This window comes from Microcebus murinus, chromosome 9, assembly GCF_040939455.1.
Source record: "Microcebus murinus isolate Inina chromosome 9, M.murinus_Inina_mat1.0, whole genome shotgun sequence".
Taxonomy (NCBI): domain Eukaryota; kingdom Metazoa; phylum Chordata; class Mammalia; order Primates; family Cheirogaleidae; genus Microcebus; species Microcebus murinus.
The window spans coordinates 92,788,079-92,809,901 of record NC_134112.1 but is presented as its reverse complement, the minus strand read 5'-3'; the positions used below and the strand labels follow the sequence as shown (position 1 = coordinate 92,809,901).

The window sequence follows — 21,823 nt, the reverse complement described above, 5'->3', positions numbered from 1 at the left end:
AACTCTACCAGAAGAAGATAGCTGAGCATCTAGCCTGTGGTCAAGGGTCCATCAATAAATCTGACTTCCCATTGATCTAACCTGATTTCCAATGCATTTTCACTCCTTTCATTGCTTTCCTAAATATAACAGGTCAATATATAATAGCAACCTTATACAACATGATATAGTGGAATAAAGTTTAAAGATAATAGCTAGGTGATATTTAGTCAACTCTTAATATTTCTATAATTTCCTACTTTCCCTTTCCTTAAAAAAAAAACAAAACCTCTCAGCTCTTTTTTCTCACCTCCATTGGCTGTCGTTAAAATAAAATGCTATTTAAGTGAATTATTCTCCTAGAACCACACCCCTGAGTGAACCTCTAGTGACCTCCTGGCCGACTTCAGTGTCAGAGTCCCTGCCCAGTGATTTCTTGTCCATCATGGTTGGTTTGCATTTATCTCAGTCACACATACTATATTTGCCCTATTTGACAATTGAATAAAATTGGAAAAAGTTGAACAAAAGTATCAGAGAAAGAAAAACATAACTAGTCTTTGCTGGTGGCAAGAAAAGTCTTTGCCATACTCTGGTTTCTCTGCCATCTTCATACTGATGCAGATGCAGAAAATATTCAAAATAATGTTAATTCTGAGTTATTATAACAACTATTAAAAGGCTATAATGGATACCTCTTATGTGTCATACACATACATTATGTGTTTCAAACCTCACAACTATTACCCCATTTAACATACCAGGAAACTAAAGCATATAGGATTAAGTACACCTATAAGAATACACATTAAAATGTAGATGATCTATATTTTGAAAAATTAAACCACAACTGAGAGTAATAAAAGGAGAAGTCAGAACAAATGTAAAGGCAGACCATATTTTTACATAGGAAGTTTCAACATTATGGTGATATATGTCTCTTTGTGTTAAGTTATACATTTAACAAAATCCCAATGAATAAAAAAAAACAGAAATTCTTGTTTTGGGCCACATAAAATCATTTTTAAAATGATATCCAATAAATTTCTGAAAAAGAAGATTAATAAAGGAGGGCTAGTTTACCAGATATTCAAACATATTACAAACCTAAAATAATTAGCACCCTGTAGTCATGACACATGCTTGCACCAAGGCAGTGAAATAGAATGGAAAGTCTAGAAATAAGCAATTTATATAGCAATTTAATATATGATAAAAAGTAGTACTTTAAATCAGTAGAGGAAAAATTATGCAATAAATAGCATTAGGACAACAAGTTAATCATCCAAAAAACAAAATTTATTGATACATGATATCTTATATCAGTATAAATTCAAGAAGGGTAAAATATTTAAATGTAAAAATCAAAGCACAAACATACTAGAAGGAAATAAAAGATTTTTTTATGATATCAAAGTGAGGATTGCCTTCTAATTATGAATCAAAATCCCAGAAGTCAACAAAATTTTTTTTTGTTATAATTAGCAAAATTTTCTGCATGGCAAAATACACTATGATAAAAGTAAAAATAAACAAATAAAAATATGAAGGGCACAGTGAAGTGGTATATAACAATGCACTCTGGGAGGCTGAGGTGGGAGGATTGCTTGAGCTCAGGAGTTCGAGACCAGCCTGAGCAAGAGCAAGATCCCGTCTCTACTAAAATTAGAAAAATTAGCCGGGTGTGGTGGTGCAGGCCTGTAACTCCAGCTACTTGGGAGGCTGTGGCAGGAGGATTTCTTGAGCCATGCAGTTTGAGGTTGAAGTTTCTGTGAACTAGGCTGACACCACGACAGTCTAGCCCAGGTGACAGAGCAAGACTCCATCTCCACACACACACACAAAACCCCCCACAATGCAATGAATTAGCATGCAGGAATTATTTTGAGGTGATGGAATGGTACTGCATCTTGACTATAATTATACAGATCTATACATGGGATAAAACCACATACAATTACACACACACACACAAGTGTAAGTTTAAAAAATAGTGAAAACTGAATAAGGTCTATAGACTCATTAATGGTAATGTATCAATGTGAATGTCCTAGTTTGATATTATGCCACAGCTACATAAAATGCCACCACTGGAGGAAGCTGGAGGAAGATTAACAGAACTCTGTACTCTTTTTGAAACTTCCTGTGAGTCTATCATTATTTCAAAATAAAAAGAGTCTTGAAAATTAATATTAGAATCAAGGAAAATTAAAATAAAAAACCACTAAGAGTAGGGGATTGTTTTGCTACTCGTATGACAAATAAAAAGCTAATTACTCTAAGTCATAAAGAACTCCTACAAACCAATAAGAAAAAGGTCAAAAACCAAATCCAAAAAAGATATAGACTGTCCACAGAAAATAACACAAATGGCTCTCAACATACAGAATAATGATAAACGCTTACTCATCATAAGATTAATGCAAATTACAACTATACTAATAAGCCATTTTTTTTTACCTTAGCAGATTGGCAAAAAAAAAAAAAAGGGTGAAAACAAGCGCTCTCATAAATTGCTGGAGGGAAACTAAATTGATGCAAACCTATGGAGGGCAATATTTGTCAAAATTAGAAAATTCACATACCATTTGACTCAGTAATTCCATTTCATGGGATTTATCCAATGTTAATTTGCACATGTGCAAGATTACATATATAGAAGACTATTCACTACAACATTATTATAATAGCAAAAGACAGGAAGTAACCTAAATGACCACAATCAGATAACTAGTTTTAAAAAATCACGATACATCCATGCCAGAGATCTCCAAGATACATTGTTACGTGGAAAAAGCAAGGAAACAACAGTGTGCATATCCTGCAACCATCTATGAAGAAAGATACAGAGACAGTATAGTTAGGTAATAAGTTAGGTAATAAGTTATTTGGTTGGTTAGTTAGTTACTGGTATAAAATATGCCAGTATGTAAGTTAGTTGATTCGTTCATTAGTTAGGTATTAGTAGCTTTCTGGTACAGAACAAAATCGCTCTAGAAAGACAGACATAAAACTGATAAGAATGCCTCAGAAGCAAACAAGTAAGAGGGAGATTTCTGTGTGTACTCTTCAATCAATACATGTTGAATTTTTAAACATGCAAGTATATATACCTATTTTAGAAAACGAATGTTTAAGCAAAAAATGTGGAGTCATTTGCCCCAAGATTCTAGTTCATGAGCATATATCCTAATCAACAGGAAAGTTTTAACTCTCAAAGGAGATTAAGATTTCTCCGTCAGGAATCCAATTGCAAGCTAGTCTCTGAAATTTGCACATTGGTGTATTTTAGCAAAAACATTTACCCCTGCCTTAGAGGTACTCATCTCTAATTAAAACTTTTTCCAAAATTATTTCTAAAAATATTTGCATATAAATTGGAGCACGTTGTTTTAAAAGAACATCGAACCATAAAATGGAATGCGGTGATTCTTTCTAAAGAGATATTAAAATAGATTTTAGATAAAAACTAAGTCAAATTCTTGAGTCTTTGTTTTTCAGAATAAAAAAGTATATATTTATTCGATGCAGATGTGACTCTGTGACATTTGCTTGAGGCAAAAAAGAAAGTCCCGGAGACAATTTTAAAATGGAGAGAGTCACCATGTGTCTTTTTCTAAAGGAATGATAAACACAGAGAAAGCCTGGTGGCCACTCAGACTTCAGAGAAAAGAAAATTGAAGGCAGAACAATGAAAATATTTGTGAGAAAAGAAATGGGGTGGTGGAAAGAAACCTTCCAGTAATCTTAATAAAATTTAAACCAGATTATCCAAGTTTGTGAAGAGAGAAAGAATCTCCAGGCAGTGAAAGGGGATTAGAACTCGCAGCCCTGGCCACAGCTACCTGTCCCTTGGGACTCTCGACACTGTCCTCAAGAAGGTCGCTGCTTCCCCACTCACACCCTGGTCCAGCTGCAGACACAAACATTTCCTCACTCCCCAGAAGGCAGCCGAAATAAGATGGCACAGTTAATCAAGACTTTTAACTGAAGCCTCCCAGGTGACAAAGGAGATACTAACACAAACATAAAGAGAAGCACAACATTTTATATCCTGAACTTCTGGACAATACTGGCTCCCTGGGACACAGGGGACTCCATCCTAATAGTGTCCCAAGGAAAGGAAGTGCACCCGGAGAGTTCCCAGTTTTTTCGTCTCCTCTCCTTCCCAAGGGAGGATCCAGCTGTCACCTGCCTGTGGAGGCATTGCCATGTCAGTGCGCCACCGGCCTGTCACCCTCACCTGAGTCTTTTCTGGGGGTCTGGACACAGAGACCGTGCCATTTAGGCCACCCAGAAGCCCCTGGCCGACAGCAGTAGCTGCCTGAACATGCCTCGAAGCTTGACGTTGCTGAAGATGAGGACGAAGGGGTGCGCGGCTGTGCACAGGTACATTAGCATCTGCCACGGCCAGTACCACTCGCTCTCTGAAGTGAAAAAGCCCACAGCATCGATGATCAGGGACACGAAGGCCAGGACATAGAGAACGAGGAAGGAGACGAGGGACGTCAGAGCTCTGGTGTGAGCCTGGGTGTTGGGGTCCTGCAGGATGTGGGCGCTGTGCCGCATTCTCCGGGTGTGCCTCCTCAGAGAATTAATCAGCAGCGCGATGGACACCAGGAAAATAAAGCAAGGAATGGACGACGTGACAAGTTTCAGGGGCAGGAAATAGTGGATCTCCATCCACCTGTCCCACTGCTGGTGGGTCATGTTCCCAGGAAAGATTGTATGTAAAGATCCTCGATACACAGCGTGGTTCCCCCAGAAGAACAGCAGGGTTCCGATGAGGGAGACCAGGACGGAGGCCAGCAGGAGCCGGGGCACCGACCCTGGGAACCTCCTCTTGAGCCAGAGGAAGGAAGGGTGGGTGATGTTGGCAATCTTCAGACAGAACAGGACGCCGAGCAGGGTGTCAAACCAGAAGGTGGCTGAGTTCAGGAAGTCCCAGTGTAGACCAAAGAACTGTCGGGAGAGGCTCCTGGAGTACCGGAGCAGGTGGAAAAAGTAGTAGAAGCTGTGCACCAACCCGACCCACTGCAGGCAGAAGCGGGCGGCGCCCAGGCTAATGAGGATCATGTCCAGGGGCAGCAGCCTGCCTCGCCGCAGCCACTCCCTGCTCAGCGCCAGCGCGATGAAGCCGTTAGCCAGGATGCCCAGGAGGCACAGCAGGACGAAGAGGAGCATGAAGAAGGCCGTCAGTGCTGGCTGCATTCTGGACCGCTGCCAGCCACCACGGCACCACCCACGGTCCCTCTTTCGATCTTTCCTGCGGGTGTCAGAAGAGTGGTCAGGCTTTGCATCTGAGCCAGAGAGGAAGGCGCTCGGGCCAGGGAGGACAGGCGTGCTCTCGGCTCAGAGAGGATGCAAATGTCCTCCGGGCTCAGTTACCCCGAGGCCCTCCAGCTGCCCCTGATTTGCTTTCTCTGGTTCCACCTGCATGCTGCCATGCTCAGCATCAGCGTGGAGGACTTTTTAGGGTGTCTGTGACTAACTCCAGCCTTCTTAGTCCATCCTGGGGCCGTGTGAACATTCCTCTTCCTATCGGCACATTTTCCAGACCTTAAGTATCCAGGCAAGTTCAGGGACATGCCTAGGGAATAACGATGCCAGAGAAGTCCGTCTCAGCTGAGCGTGTCCCTGCTCCCCGTCCACCCCTGGCTATGAGCTGCCGTCCTTCCTAGTCAAACACCCTGTCTACCTGGCCATCCAAATCTCTGCTTGAATCCTTCATGGACCCTGAGGTGTAAATGATTGATTATGGTTTAACCTGGTTTTGTGTTTCCAGTGAGAGAATTCACTTCCTTTTGGAGGGGAGGGACCCCCAGAAGCAGGGCTGAGTGCACACCTTCTTGCTGGGTGCTGGCTGGGGCCGCCCTCTGGTCCTAGACCCCCCCCCCCCCCGCAGTCTCTGCCAAGAGAGCTGTTTCAACATGGCCGCTTACAGCATTAAGCCAGCAAAGGATCTCTGCAGGGTCTGCTGGCAAGATGGAGTCTAGAATAACATAACACAGTCACAGAGTGACCTCCTGTCACCTTTGCCATATCCTATTGGCTAGAAGCAAGTCACCGTCACCATCAACACTCAAAGGAAGAGAGTCACACAAAGCCCAATACCAGGGTTAGGGGACACCGCGAATGAGGTGGGGGGACTTCACAGTCTGCCACACGGAGACACCACAGTTTCTCAGGCATAGTCAGTGAGTCCCTTCCTCCAACACCAACATCGACAATAGGTCCCTATGAGACCGTGTTGAAAAGCAAAAACATTTTCTTTTCTAACAGCTCCATCATCTCACATAGTTACTATTTTCAATTTTTTTGTGTGGTTAGAACACTCAAGAGCTGACCCCTGAGCAAATTTCAAGTATGCGATACAGTATTGGTGACTATATTCATAGGACAGCCCTCTGCTTCAAAAGTAATACTTCTTGTTGTGTTCTCACGTGGTAGAAGGAAGAAGGGCAAAAAGGGTCCCACCTAGTTTTCTCCAGCCCTTTCTTAAGGGACTAAGCCCACCCACTAGGGTGGAGCCTCATGGCCTAATTACCTCCTAAAGGCCCCACTTCCTGATACTATCACCTTGTGATTAAGTTTTAATACGTGAATGTTGGGGGACATTCAGACCATAGCACTCTGTGATGGCCCATTGGTGGCCTCCTACCCCGCCCCAACAATCCTAATGTAGCCATATTCTCCTGACTCTGCCCCCAAAGTTAGCCAGTCACACTTTCCCTCTAAATCGACCAGGCAGAAGTAAGATTCTAGTCCATTGTGCCTCCCAACTAAAGATATAATACAGTAAGCTTCAGAATGGCTCCAGAGAAGCTCCGGACCACCACTAGTCCTGAAATATGAAGGAGGAATTCCTTGTCCTCCTCAATGGGATACTCAGACCATGACTTTTTCTAAATATTTATCTTCACAAAACCCTCTCTCCCCAGTCATCTCAACCCTTTCATTTTATCAAACAGTTTCAAAAGGTACGGAACACAATTATATTTTCCTTTGAAAGTCTGCATATAGTGAACTGGTAGCTCACTTTGAAATCTTCTATCATTAACTACATATTCCTGGTAGAAATCTCCACTTTTACCATCCTGTTATGTAAAGGGAAAGATCAGGAAGGTCATGTTGGTCATGGTAGGACATTTGGATATTATTCTAGTGTAATAGAAAGTCATGAGGGGGGGTGCAGTTAAACAAGGGAGTGACATGATCTAATTTAAGTTTTCAAACAGACCCCCGAACTATTACATAGAGAATAGATTCAGGGAGGGGCAAAGGTGGAAGACAGAAGGCAGAGGCTACTGCACTGGACCGTGTACAAGTAGACGGCAGCTGGTCCTCAGGCAGAAGCCCTGGAGGTGGTGAGCAGTGCTAAGACGCTGATGTATTTTGAAGGTGGATTCAATAGAACAAGCCTCATGAATAGAGGTGAGAGAGAGGAATCCTGGGATTTTTTTTTTTTTTACTTCAGTAACTGGAGGAATTTTATGGAGGCATTTATGGGGAAGACTGGGAGAAGTATTTGTTTGTGGAGGGAAATCTGTTTTGGTCATGTTAAGTTTGAGATGCCTATCAAATATCTAAGCCGAGACCCGAAGCAGACAATTGAAAGGCAAGTCTGGATCTCAGGGAAGAGCTGAGGCTGGAGTGACAGGTTTGGGAGGCATCCGCACTCACATGGTATTTAAAGCCATTAAACCCGATGAGATCATCTAGGGAAAGGTGCGGATGGAGGCTGCACAGGGGCTGGGAGCGAGCCTGGCACCTTCAACTTTTAGGGCTGGAAAGCCAGAAGATCCCACAGAGGAGACTTGGCTGAGGCTGATGTTAGAGAGGGATTCCATTTCCCGAGCTCATGTTCCGGGACAGGGAAAGAGGAAACGAAAAGGCGAGGATGGCGACACTGGAGCAAAATACATGCTGCAGAGATTCTAGATCTCCAGGGTGATCTGCACCAGGTTGTATGCTAGGCTGTCTTGGGAACTGCCCCAAGGCAGACACTGTCAACATGTCCTCATGTTTGAGAGGCTAGCAGGTTCTCAGGTTACAACCCAGGTTGCAACCCAAACCGAGCACAGCAGCGTTTCAGTGTTGAAACTGCCATCTGCCCTGTGCTTTATCCACAGGACAGATGTATCATCCGCCCAGACCAGGCACAGACGTACAAAAATTAAGGTAGTCTCTTTAGGAAGAAAGACAAGCAGACATATAATGATAATTTAGCAAAATACATGATAAAATAATAATTAATATAGTCTCAGTGTTGCTAGGCATCCTCATGCACTAAGTGCTTTAAATACATTAATATTTTTATTCTCACAAAATCTCAAGGCATTTCCAAAATGATACTGAAACAATTAGATATCCACATGAATGAAAGTGTCCCCCTTCCTCTTGCTACAACACAAAAAATAACTCGAAGCGAATTTAAGAGTTAAAACTGTAAAATTCTCAGAAGAAATCGTAAATCTTCATGATCTTGGATTAGACAAATCCCTCTTAGGTATGTCACAGAACGTATGAGCAACTAAAGAAAAATAGATAAATTGGTCTTTGTCAAAATTAAAAATGTTTGTGCATCAAAGAATATCAATAACATAGTGAAAAGAAACCGCATAATTGAAGAAAATATTTTCAAATTATTTTAGCCACTAGGGTCGCTAAAACCAAAGGACAGACACTAAGAAGTGTTGGCAAGGATGAGGAGAAATCAGACCCCTAATATACTGTTGGTGGGATTGTCAAATGGTGCTGATGCTTTGGGAAACTTCTTGGGTGCAGCTTCTTCAAATGTTAAATAGAGTTACGACACGATTCAGAAATGCCATTCCTAGATATACACCCAAGAAAAATGAAAACATATGTCCACATAGAAACCTGTACATGGATGTTCATAGAAGCATTATTCACACTAGCCCCCAAGTAGAGATAACCCAAATGTCTATGAACTGATGAATGGATAAACAAAATGAGGTATATCCAGGTAATAGAATATTATTTGGCAATAAAAAGAAATCCAGTACTGATGAATGTGTTGTATGGCATGTGAATTATATCTCAATAAAACTGTTTAAAAAACTGGTGGCCATATCAGAAAGACACAGGGAGCGTCTCTCTGGGGGGGGGGGGGGTCCTGCTGGTCAAATTTGGGAAAATTTGAGCATTGAAATTAAAGATAATGCAAATAAAATAAATCAAGCGAGGCAGGTACTATTGCTACCCCCATTTTAAAGGTCAGGCAACACAGGTACATAAGAAGTCACTTCTCAAAGTTATAATTACAACAAGTGGTGGAGCTAGGATTTCAGTGCTGGCAGGGTAGCTACAAAGCCTGTCTTCTTCACCTTTGCAGTACCCTGTCTCTGCTTTGGATGCATAAACAACACACACAGCACCTGGTGGGACGTGGAAGGAAAGAGGTAAGAGAAAGCAGGTGTCGAGGATGTCTTGCAAGAGGATACAATGCTTGACTTGAAGCTTGAATTTCACATAGAATCTATCAAGGCAAATGAGGATGGGCAGGGAAGGAGGTAAGCTACGGGGAAATGAGTGTGATAGGAAAAAGATCAGGGTAGGGGGTGGGGAGTGGGGAGAGATAGCTTGAGGTAGTTCAGAATGATGGGAGGTGAAAAGTGGTTATGTAGGAAGGAGGAAGGAGGGAGCAGATGTCACAAGGTGATGCCAGATAGGTAGGTAGAGGCCAGGTCACAAAGCTCCTGCTATGCCATTGTCAAGTGTTTGGACTCCAGCCTGAAGTTCACAGGAAACCATTTTTGGAAACTTGAACAGTCAAAGGAAGAGAATTCTGCTTTGAAGCAGACTCTTTGCTCCTGGGACTCTCTGGGCACAGTCATGGGCGTGGTGCTTTGGGGCCCAGCTGAAGAGGGGTCATTTTGCTACATCTGCCCAGAGCCAGCTCTGCGCTGCAGTCCTGGGGGTTGGTGACTAAAGTGCATCGGGACGAAGCCACCATGACATGGATGCTGGTGGTCTCACAGCAGCCAGCCCACAGAAGCTCCTTCAGGCAGCTCGTGGACGTGGAAATCAAGCCGAGAGACAGACTTGGAGAGAAGGAATATGCCATGTGGTACCTGTGCATGAAAACATCAACTATAACCATTGGAAACCCCCTGCTCTACCAACTGGGGGAACATTTTACAGAGGCAGAAGGCAGGAGCACTGAAGACCAGAAATCAGGGCTCATTAACCATTATAATTTGGGTATTAATAGTTAACAGCAGTTTATTTATCATATACTTGTCAAGTCTAGACCTACCAGTTATGTGTACAATTTCCCAGACTATCCCAAGCATCATGGGTCCATCATGTGTAAAGGAAGTCATTTCCATTGCATAAAGGTCACTATCCTATTAACAATTCTAACCCTGATAACTCTGTCTCAACGGGTACCCAATTCTGAGTTTTGATCTCACAGCATTCTGCTTTGTCTGTGTGCAACTCCCTTTTGTCCTCCACGTGGGTTTGAGAATGCCATCACCATGCCTCACTCTCCAATCAGGACTCAGGGCTGGGCAATGACTCAGGTTGGCAAATCAGAGTATTTCAACCCCAGGGCAGAGGCACTGGGTCAAGAATGGGCATCTGACCTAAACTGGGCCAGTCTAGGACTTCCCTAAGGTTTGCTACATTAAACCTGCCAAGAGAGAAGGTTTCTCTCCCACTGGAAGTGTGAGCTCCAGCTGCCAGCCACCATCTTCCCCCGCCACATGGAAGAATGCATCTGCACCAGGCATTTGGCAAAAGCCAAACACAAAGAAAGCCCAGGACAAAGCCCCAAGGACGTTGTATAACCACTGGATAGTGTCATGTCCAGAACAACACAACACCTCTAGATTTCCAGCCTATAAATATACAATAAAACTCCCTAGCTTTCTTGAGCTAGTTTGAATTGTTTGCCACTGGTTCCTAAAAGAGCTTTGGCTAATACCCAAGAAAAAAATTGTTTTCTATAAATTTATCCAGAGAAAAACAGTACAAATCATTTAAAAAAACAAGACTAAGATTATGCTTCTATAGTAGACAGAATTCTAAGATGACCCCAAATTCTTGGCTCCTGGTTTACACATACCTTCTCCCAGTTATTCAGTCAAACACAAATCTAGGTACTGTTGTGAAAGGATTTTGCAGATGTAATGAAAGTCTCAAATAAATTGACCTTAAGACAGAGGATTAATAGAGTGAGCATGACCTAATCATATGTGCCCTTCAAAAGCAGAGTCATTTCCAGCTGGTGGCAGAAGAGGACGTCAGAAAGACACATTCAGTCTGGCCTGGAATAAAGCAAACATCCGTGTTATAAATTATCTATGAAGGCCAAGTGACAAGGAACTGAGGGTGGATTCCAGGAGCTGTGAGGTAGCAACAAATGGGGACGTCAGTCTTACAACCAAGGAAATGAATTCTTCTAATAATCGTTGAACTGGAAGAGGACCTCAAGTCCCAGGTGAGAACCAAAATCTCAGCCAACACTGTAATTTCAGCCCAGAGAGACAATAAGCAGGGCTTCCAGCCATGCAGGACCTAGACTGCTAACCTATAAGAATGTGAGCTAATAAATAAATGTTATTTAAGCTATTAAGTTCATGGTAACTTGTTATGCAACAATAGAAAACTAATATAGTCTTCTTACTAGGTTCTCTGACACCAACAGTGCTTAATTTTATTCCCAGTTGGTTCTAAGAAGATATAGCAAAATAAATCACGTTAGCTGTCTCTGTTTTATCCCCAATATTTAGATAAAAATTTAAGTAAATTTTGCAAATATTTTTGTTTTGTGGATGCTTAGAAATTATATAGACACAGGTATATCTTAATTTGGAAACCTTATCCTCATTTGGATTCTAATAACTCTTATGAAATGCCTACCATGTCAATCAACCACTATGCTAAGCATTTCATCTCAATTATAACAAGCAACAGCAAAATAGGAATTATAATAATTATAGATTAGAATATTTATGCTCAAAAGTTTAAGTGACTTCTTCAAGGTCCTCAGAGGAAGATTTTCTAGAGTTAGAGTTTCTCATTCTGCATCCCATGCTCTGTCCTCTATACTCCAATGTCATGAGATCTACCACCACAGTGTGTGTGTGTGTGTATGTGTGTGTGTGTGTGTGTGTGTGTGAGAGAGAGAGAGAGAGAGAGAGAGAGAGAGAGACAGAGAGAGACAGAGAGAGACAGAGACAGAGACACAGAGAGAGACAGACAGAGAGAGAAACCACTGAAACTACACAAAACCATGCAAGGTAGAATATTCCTAATAAATATCCCTAAAGGTGACAGAGAGCCAACAAATATGGTACCTAGGACCAGGCTTAGACAATGTAACAGTTGTCTATGTGGCTAAACAGGAAATACAAGGTCAATATACATGAAAGCATGCTCCATGGGACATAAAGTTATAACACAGAATAGTATTGGCTGAGAACCTTGAGTAGGACTGGCCCATGATTTCCTCTTTAAGGAGAGAAAATGAAGTGTTTACAACAAGTGTCATTACAATGTAGACTGTAAAACAATGAGAAAAGATATAAAGTTGTTGCCTGAAATAAAATATTCAGAATCTGTCCCTATCCAGACTGTCCTGCTGGATTTTGGGGGCAGATTTTCCACCACCATTGTTGTGGAATAATTCTGAAACAACATTATCCAGTTTATTTCATCCTAGTCCCATTTTAAATTGCTATAAAAGATTTACAATAAAATTCTGCTTAGTAAACTCAAATACTTTTATTCCTAAATTGTATGGGGATTTTTTATGTTTTATACTATGCTTTCCCATATTTGGGTAGTCTAGAAGTTTGCCATCTGTGAAAATAAATGTTTGCTTCATGTGAAATGGTAAGATTTCTTTTGCTCATTATTTGTCATTTTATATTTTCATGCTTTTTCATTTACTTGTATATTTCAAAGTCTCTTTTCATGCTTATGGAAAGGGCATCCTATATCTGTCATTGCAGATAAGGAAAGTAATCATAACACATAAAAAAGAATATAAATTTATTATTCTAATTTTATAAAATTATGCTTTTTTGTTTGATATATTACCATGGTACATTTTTGTGGAATGCACACATATGAGCCCAATTCAAGGTGAGGAAAAATGTCTGGAAGGAGTAACTAGTGCTAACTGTGATTATCTCTGGGTAATGAAAGTTAGAGACCTTTTTCATAATATTCTATTTTCTAAGTTGCCTGCAATAATCACGTATTATCAAAAAAGAACATGCGAGTTTTAAAATTAATAAATTATTTGTGATCTTCAAATGTATCCCTTCAAATTCACATGTTGAAACTTAATGGCAAATATGATAGTATTAAGAGCTGGGACCCTTTGGAGAGTGATTAAGCCAAGAATGGGTTTTTATAAGAGCACTAATCTATTCATGAGAGGATGAATGGATCAGTGCTCTTATAAAAGAGGTTGAAGGGAGTGCCCTTTGCCTTTTGCCCTTTTTGCTCTTCCGGCTCTTCCACCAGGTGAGGATGGCACCAGGTAAGGGACGATGTCATCAACACAGCAGGCCCTCACCAGACACTGAGCCTGCCAGGGCCTTCATCTTAGACTTCCCAGGCTCCAAAGCCATGGGAAAATAAATTTCTGTTGCTTATAAATTACCTAGTATTTTGTCATAGCAACAAGAACGGACTAAGACAAATGTATTTGACAAAGACTAAATAACTCTCCTTTATCTCCACATTAACCCTAACCTATAAGAGCCTGTGATTTGAGAATATCAAGAGTTGATTGATCTAGCATGGGGGCTGGAGGAAGGGCAGAGCAGGAAAGAACTGGTAGCAGTATTTGAGGTCCCACCATCATGCACATTTGTACGTTAATCTTCAAAAGACTTAATTACCGATGCTTTCCCACTAATCTTCTATATAAATATTGAACATTTGACTAATTGATCCAACTAAACCTTTCATCACATCTGCCCTACCCATCCCTGCAAATGCACGCTGCCACTAGCATCACCAGCCCTACCATCTTGCCTTCACTGTCACAACCTGAGGATTTCAACCTCTACTTCCATCATGCAGATACAAAAACTGAGGCCCTATAAGGGTAATGACATTCCCAAGGCCATCATAAGAGGCATAAATAAAAGGCAGAAAAAAACTAACATTTAGATCTTGACTCCAAGACACTATAACACATTTTTCAAGAGCCCTTATGTTTAGTTCTTAGCCATTTGGTTTAGTTCTTCTTATCACCAATTTCATGCCTTGGAAGCCCTTTTATTTCCAAGATAGAGGCCCAAATGAGAACCCTTATATATATATCTTCCTGAATCTCTGCTAGTATATGGGAAGAAGGAGGGTGTCTGTAGTAGAATGCCCAGCGTAGTGCATGGAAGTGTTTGACCCTCAATTGTAACCTGGGAATAAGTGATTAGGAGGACACCTGGCTGTGATTAGGGCACTGGACTCACCTCTTCCAAAGTCCAAGTTTCTTTCATGGAAACCATTTACAAATTTCAAGTCAAAGCCAAGGCAGGCTGATCGTTTGAGCTCAGGAGTTTGAGACCAGCCTAAGCAAGAGTGAAACCCTGTCTGTACTAAAAAAAAAAAAAAAAAAAATAGAAATTAGCTGGACAACTAATATATATATATATATATATATATATATATATATATATATACATAACAGCTGGGCATGGTGGCACATGCCTATAGTCCCAGCTACCTGGGAGGCTGAGGCAGGAGGATCGCTTGAGCCCAGGAGTTGGAGGTTGCTATGAGCTAGGCTGACACCGCGGCACTCTAGCCCGGGCAACAGAGTGAGACTCTGTCTCAAAAAAAGAAAAATGCACAAGAAAGGAAGCCTCTTTGAGGCTTTGGCAGTTCTACTTCTCAGGGCTGGGTTACTAGGGGTCGCTGTAGGACTGGGCTGGCCAGGAGAAACTAAGAAGGAAATCATGCTAGTCCATAAAGTCTGACAATGTTAAAAACAAGCAAAGGATCAATACAACCAATACCATGAGTCAAAGAGGAAGTCAAAGGCAGCAACCACAGGGCTAGCCCCAGTTGGAAGGAACAGGCCAGGAGCAGAGTCTTCCTCAAGAAACCAGTTCACTTTTCAGATTATCTATGAGACAGTAGAACCTAATTGAGTTTTTACTAAGCAGAATTTTCAGTCCGAAGTTTAAACTATGCAAAGAAGCTTAAATGGAGAACAGAGGTAAGCAGAGGAAAACATCTCAAGGTTTAAGTTCATTTTACCCAAATGAGAATGCTGTCAATTTTTGGACAGGGATTAGGTGCCCCAAGCTCTATGGTTTTAAGATCCTTCTTGGTGAGAGCCAGAGCTTCCAGCGTGTGGTGCTTCAGAGAGCCGGGCTCACGGACATGGACATGGCGTGTGCACCTGCCAATGCAGCCAGGCACATGGCTCTGCCTCCGGGGACATTCTGAAGGTCTAAAATATAGTTCCACAAAGCCACCTCTGAGCTGCTCCCCACTCTGAAGGACCTTACATTCCTTACCGCCGAGAGACTCTGCAGCGTGTCTCTTTCGCTGCCCCAGTGACAATAAAATGGCTAAGGACATAGAAAGTTTATGATTCTTTCACCCATCAGCACCTGTGAATACTTTAATTCACTGTGCCTCATTGATTCTTCCTCACAAAGTGTTCATGACCATTCATCTTTGGATTCTTAAAAGGATGTGCTCAAAGAATGTTTGCGTAACACAGTCTAAGGCCTTAATCGTTTATACTTGTGGTCCAATTTCAGACTTATCTTTTGGTCTTATAGAGAAATATGTTGTTCTTTCAGTGGACAAGGACTTTCTTTATGCCCCACAGCCCCCACATAGTGGCATGAAGGAAATATTTGTCAAATGAATGAGGTTAGTTGCTTTTCTGGGTTAAAATAATCTTGATGTGTCACTACATATTTTGGTACACATGCTTTCAATATTTGGTTATTTGAGGAGACTGAGTTGGCAAAACTTTATATAAGTGCTATGATAGAAGCAGTAAAGCTTGCAACTGATTCTGGAATGTTGAGAAGAAATGTGTGTACGTTTTCATCATCATGATCCTCCTCACCTAAAGCCATAAACTAGTGGACTGTCTGTAGAGTATGTTACACATACAAAGATGTTTGCAGACTTACTTTCTGGAACCCTGAAAGTCTAGTCTCACTACTAAAGTTTGAAGGTGATTTTAAAAAAAGAAAAAAAAACAGATTAGTAAAAACTCAACTACAATAATAACATGTAATAAAAATTCCCAAACATGGCTGAGAGTGGTGGCTCACACCTGTAAAATGCCAGCACTTTCAGAGGTTTAGGTTTAAGGATCACTTGAGGCCAAGAGCTCGAGACCAGCCTGGGCAACAAAGCAAGACCTGTCTCTATAAAAACATTCACTAGGCATAGTGGCATGCCCCTGTAGTCCCAGCTACTTGGGAGGCTGGGGTGGGAGGATTGCTTGAGCCCAGAAGGTCCAGGTTGCAGTGAACTGGGATTTAGCCTGGGTGACAGGGCATGACTTTGTCTCAAAAAAAAAAAAAAAAATTCAAACACAAAGTAAAATGTAGTGTTATTGACTCACATAACACTAAATACATAAATACAAGACATTGGCTTTAACTTGAGAAATGAAGTTTTTCCCCAGTGTCCTTGTGAATTCCTCAATTATAGCAGAGAGGAGTTTGAATCTAAATGCTTTCCAAGTCTAAATATTTGAACCCCCTATTTTTCTTCTCCACTTGAAACATTCCAGTAATAAAGACAATAGTGTTCTTATATCCGATCCCTACAGGATTGAATGGATTCTGCTTTGGGTGCTGACCTGAATCGTGGCACTCTGAAGAGTCTGTCAGAAGAGCTGGAAGCCACCAACCTCGAAAAGTGAAGTCTACTCCCCTAGTTTATTAAAATTATAGTGTCAGTGGAGACAGAAATCCATCTTGCTCTCAAAAACTATTGCACTTTAGCTCTGATGTAAAAGGTATAAAAATCTAATGACATAGGAGTAGTTTCACATTTTAAAAAAAATCACCTTGAGCAAAATAGAGACTGAAAAAGTCTGTAAATATTATATCTTAAAGAGTTATTGCACCTCTTCTTAAAAATGGTTTAATTTACCAAAATAAAAATAAGATGTATCAAAAAGAGCTGCCCTCCTGTAGTCTCCTCCCCACCCCCTGTCTTGGGTTTCCATCACTCTAGCCCAGGGCAAGTATTATTTATAGTTAAAAGATGCATCAGTCAGCTCAGCTTACTAAAATTCAAAATGCACTCAGTCACCCACTGCTAAAGCCCAGTTTCAGAAGCTCTTATCTGGCACCCAGGCCAGCCATCCAAGCCACTGAAGCTTACATTCATTACAAGCCTGTGACAGAGGCCAACCCCCTGAGCAGCCACGAGAAGCCTCGTCCTGGCTCACTCTCTACCTCATTCCCATCTGACTTCAAAGTTCCAGTTCCCCTCACAACCCTCCTCCCACTCCACGGCTTGTTCTTGTGAACTTTTAAAATCTCGCCTGGGTGAATCACACAAGAGTAGCCAGCAGTACAGGCCTGAGTATACAAGAGTTCAAAAACAGAGACTGTCAGTGACTTTAAGAAAGGTCAAACCAAATAGATTGCTATCAATGATGGATGGAAATTCCCCAATATCAAGTATTTGAGACATAAAATTTCAGCAAAACATTATAAATAAGTAATGCTAGACAACAGACTGCATCTGATTAATTTCCATTTTAGAGTTCTCTCAGTACTAGGGTCAAATAGGAACTATCAGTTCTTGATTAGTGGTCACCTTAGATCTTCACTGTTTTGTAGTCCTCTACCTGGTATATGCATAGTTGCATGGCAAATTTCTTGAATGTTTAGATTCTACTTTCATATCTCCATTGCACTTGGCAATCAAATATATACCTGGGCCTCCATATCTAGGTGATCAATAAATTCTTATTAAAAAATGTAGAACAAACATGGAAGCAAATACTCCTCTCTAATAACAACTGCAGACAATGTGGAGGCTGGGTGTTGTGTCAGTGAACCAGCAACAATCACCAAGGTGTCTGAATGTACAAGAGAATGTCCACTGACAATGCAGCTTCTAGCAGCCATACTTATTTCTACAGACATAGAAATAATGATTTGTTGCATAGTAATAATATCTATTTAATTATAATAAAATAATGCATACACATGTTCAGCAAATACGTACTGAGCACCTGTCATTTTCTGGTAGAAAACACACACAATTCCCTGTCCTCATAGAGCTTACATTGGAGGGGTGGAAATAAACAATACAAATAAGTAAAATAGATAGTGATAACACTAAGGAGAAAAAGCAGGGCAGGCAATAGTAGTAGGGAAGATTGCAATTTAGATAGAGTGGCAACAGCAATGCCTGAAGAAGTGGGGGAGTGAGCCATGCGAGTATCTGGGGAAGACCATTCTGAGCACAGAGATCACCAAATGCAAAGGCTCTGGGAATGTGCATGCCTGACAGACTCAAAGAACATTAAGGAGGCCACAGTGGTGAGACAAGTGTGAGAGGAGGGTAGGACAGCAGCAGATGACTTCAGAGATATGAGGTGGAGGACTAGATCATGGGAAGCATTTTAGTTCATTATGAAGACTTAGGCTTTTACTCTAGGATGAAAAGCAAATGGAGAATCATGGAAGGGATGTGACATGATCTGATCTATATTTTTAAGTGATGCTGCTGGCTGCTTTGTTGAAAATGGACCAAAGGCAAATGAGTAAAAGCTGCAAAACCAGTTGGGAAGCCATTGCCATAACCCAAGCAACAGATAATAGTGGCTTGCATCAGAGTGGTAGCAATGGAGGTAGCAACAAGTGCTAGAGTCACAGATTCATTTTGAAGGTTGACTTAACAGTCTTAACTCTAGCCCTGACTTTTTCAAACCCTTCTGTCCAGGCCTGAGTTTCAGTAGATTGAAGTGAAGTTGCCACTTGCTGCATATAAAACGACAACCCAGAAGCAGGTCATCTACAAAGTGCTTAGCTCTGGGTCAAATGGTTTAGCATCACAGCTGCTGAGTGATTGTGCGTGGAATGTAAAAGGTTCTGTCCAGAGTAACTGGGGAAATGGAGTTGCCACATACTGAAACAGAAAAAATACTGAGAGAAGCCTGTTGGAGTTAGGGGGGAGGTCACAGAATATCAGGGGTTCGGTTTTGGATGTAAGTTTAACATTAGACATCCATGTGGAAATGTGAAGAAGGGATATCCAAGTGTAGATCAGACAGATATTGCCTGAAAATCAAGCCACTTTGATCACGCTCTTTTTAGAAGTAGAGTCTGAGGTGGAGACTCTTGTGCAAGTGATATTTTGAGGAATTGCTTCCAGGAGAACACTATAGGAAAATAAGAGATATAGGATGGGACAGGAGAAAAAGCTAAACCAAAAAAAAAAAAAAAGTGGTTTCAGGATCATAGGTCCACATTGATCTCTTGAGGAGATCTGGGGTATAGATTGCACCACAAAGGTTGTCCAACTCAAAGGCAAGGAAGCTAAGCTGTTCTAAGCCTGCACTGGACAGTCTTTAGCCAAGAACCCCCACAAAGAGGGGGATGAAACAATCTTCTAGACTTCCTTGGGTGGAGTGGCTTCCATCAATCAAAGGCAATGCCCAGATCCATTAGCAGATATTGGCAGCCAACACCTGTAGCAGGTAGCAATGGGTTCATTAATCTTATGAAGTGAATTAGTTTGGGGGGGAGGGTGCACCAAGAGCATCTGCAATAATCTACCCCTTGTACCACTCAGTTTTACCTTATTCTCACTTCGGGTTCACTCTATCTCGTTACAGCTTCTCCAGGATTCTGGTTGATTGAAATTTCTGGAGAAACTTACAAGGAGAGGTTGAGTGAAGAAGCAAACTATATACAGCTTCCAACGCTACAGGTGGCCATGAGGTCATGATTAATGCACATCGTTATCTTCTGCTACTACCCGCTACAGATTCCTTCTGGGCTAGCACTTGGTGCAGGTTTAAGTGGCTTTCCTGATGAACACTCCCAGACCCCCATCCTTGAGCAATCTAAGTCCTGACTGCCATGTCCTTCTAAGCAGCGTTTGCTGTATTTGCCCAGGTAGAGTGGAACTGGCTGCGAAAGTGCTAGGAGATGCCCCACTGGTCACACGTGTGCTGCACATGTTCTTCCCAGCCCTTGTTTCCACATGATGATCATGGTCAATTACTCCTGTCAGTATGGTAACTCTTTCCCCTGCCTCCTTGTCTTCCTGGATCAGGAGCTAAAAATGACCAGGCGGTAACTGTATTTCAGAACTCTTTCTGTATCCCCTTTTGGAAATGCTCCCTACCCTATACCTGCGAAGCCTAAAGCTACATGGACGGGAAGCACAAATCCTCTAAGTGGGTCTCTAGGAGCCATGGAGAACAGGCAGGGGCTGCTTCTGCTTCCACTTCCTGCTTCCTAGACCCATGTGAGACACAGCACAAAATAACAGCCATTAGTTTAGAGTATATTCCGTGTTTTAAGAGCAGCAACCCACTCCCACAAAGTGTCACGTCAAGGTTAGTGCCTCAGCTGCACACTCAAAAGGTCATTCTAGCGCTTTCTGAACAGGCAGCTTCCAGGTGATATGGTTGGGATGCCTCCAAGTATTTTCTCTTTGCTAGATACATAGCAGAGAGAAAGTGGTTGGTGCAGGGCTTGGAATTTCCAGCCCAAGATCCATGTGAAAGACCAGAAAGTGTCTACAACTGTCATAAAAAAATTCCTTTTCACCTGTGGTTATAAGGCTGACATTCCTGAAAAACAAACCCAAAATCTACTATGTGGGTGACTGGATTACAATGGCACTTTAACTCCCAACCTTGCAGGGTCTCTTGAAAAAGAGTGTTAATCAGGAAGGGGTGGGGCCCAGAAAATGGGCAGATTCCAATAAAGCTGGAAACTTGAACCCCTAAATTCTGCCAAATCTTCTTTACCAATAGAGGTAGCCCTTCCTCCCTTACCTAGGGAGATAGATCACCGCTTCCCTGCAGGGCCTGTGATGGACTCCAGAAGTTTCCTTGCAAGGCACTGCTGATCCTGCTAAAGGCTACCTGCCCCCTCTCATTGCTTCTGGTGAGACACAAACTGTGACCCGCGAGGAGCTGCAAGGTGTGCTATGCACCAAAATTCCAGGGAGGACTGCTGAATCAAAGGGTGCATGCTTTAGTCAATTTGATGTATATTGCTAAATTTCCCTCCAAAGAGATTACACTAATTTATACTTCTATCAGCAACGTGTAAAAGAGCATGTTTCCCCAAAAACTTGGCAAAAGAGCATGTTTTCAAAGTTTAGAAGTTTTGCCAAATGGATAGTTTAAAAATAGTAACTCAGTACAGTTTTAATTTACATTTCTCTTATTGTAAATTAGGCTGGGTATCTCTCCTGTGTGGAAGAAGCCATTCGTATTTTATTTTCTGTGAATTCCATATTCATATTCTTTGCCTTTTCTCTTTTTCTTTTGGGTTGTTGATCTTTTTCCTATGATTTCTAAGAGCTCTTTTTATATACTGGAAATTAATTTTTTCTTATAATATGGGTTGCAGATATTTTCCCAGCTTGTTATATTTTTTTGTAACTTTCTTATAAATTTTGGCCATGCAGAATTTTTTAAATTTTGATTTATCAATCTTTTTCTTTTGGTCTTAAAAGACTTTGCACATCCCAAGGTATTAAAAGAATCTTCCTCCTCCAATATTTTCTGACAGTTGTATTGTTTCATTTTTAGCATTAAAAGATTTGATATACTGGACTTTATCTTGGTATATGGTTTGACATTACCTTTTTTCAGATGGCTATCCTGTTA

At 41.5% G+C, this 21,823-nt stretch overlaps 1 protein-coding gene across 1 annotated transcript; it reads right to left on the bottom strand.

Moving 5' to 3' along the window:
* Nucleotides 1–4,263: 4,263 nt before the first annotated feature.
* TAS2R41 (taste 2 receptor member 41) lies at nucleotides 4,264–5,190 on the bottom strand. The gene has a single exon (XM_012768216.2). It carries the CDS (start codon nucleotides 5,188–5,190, stop codon nucleotides 4,264–4,266), a length of 927 nt encoding a protein of 308 aa, XP_012623670.1.
* Nucleotides 5,191–21,823: the final 16,633 nt, after the last annotated feature.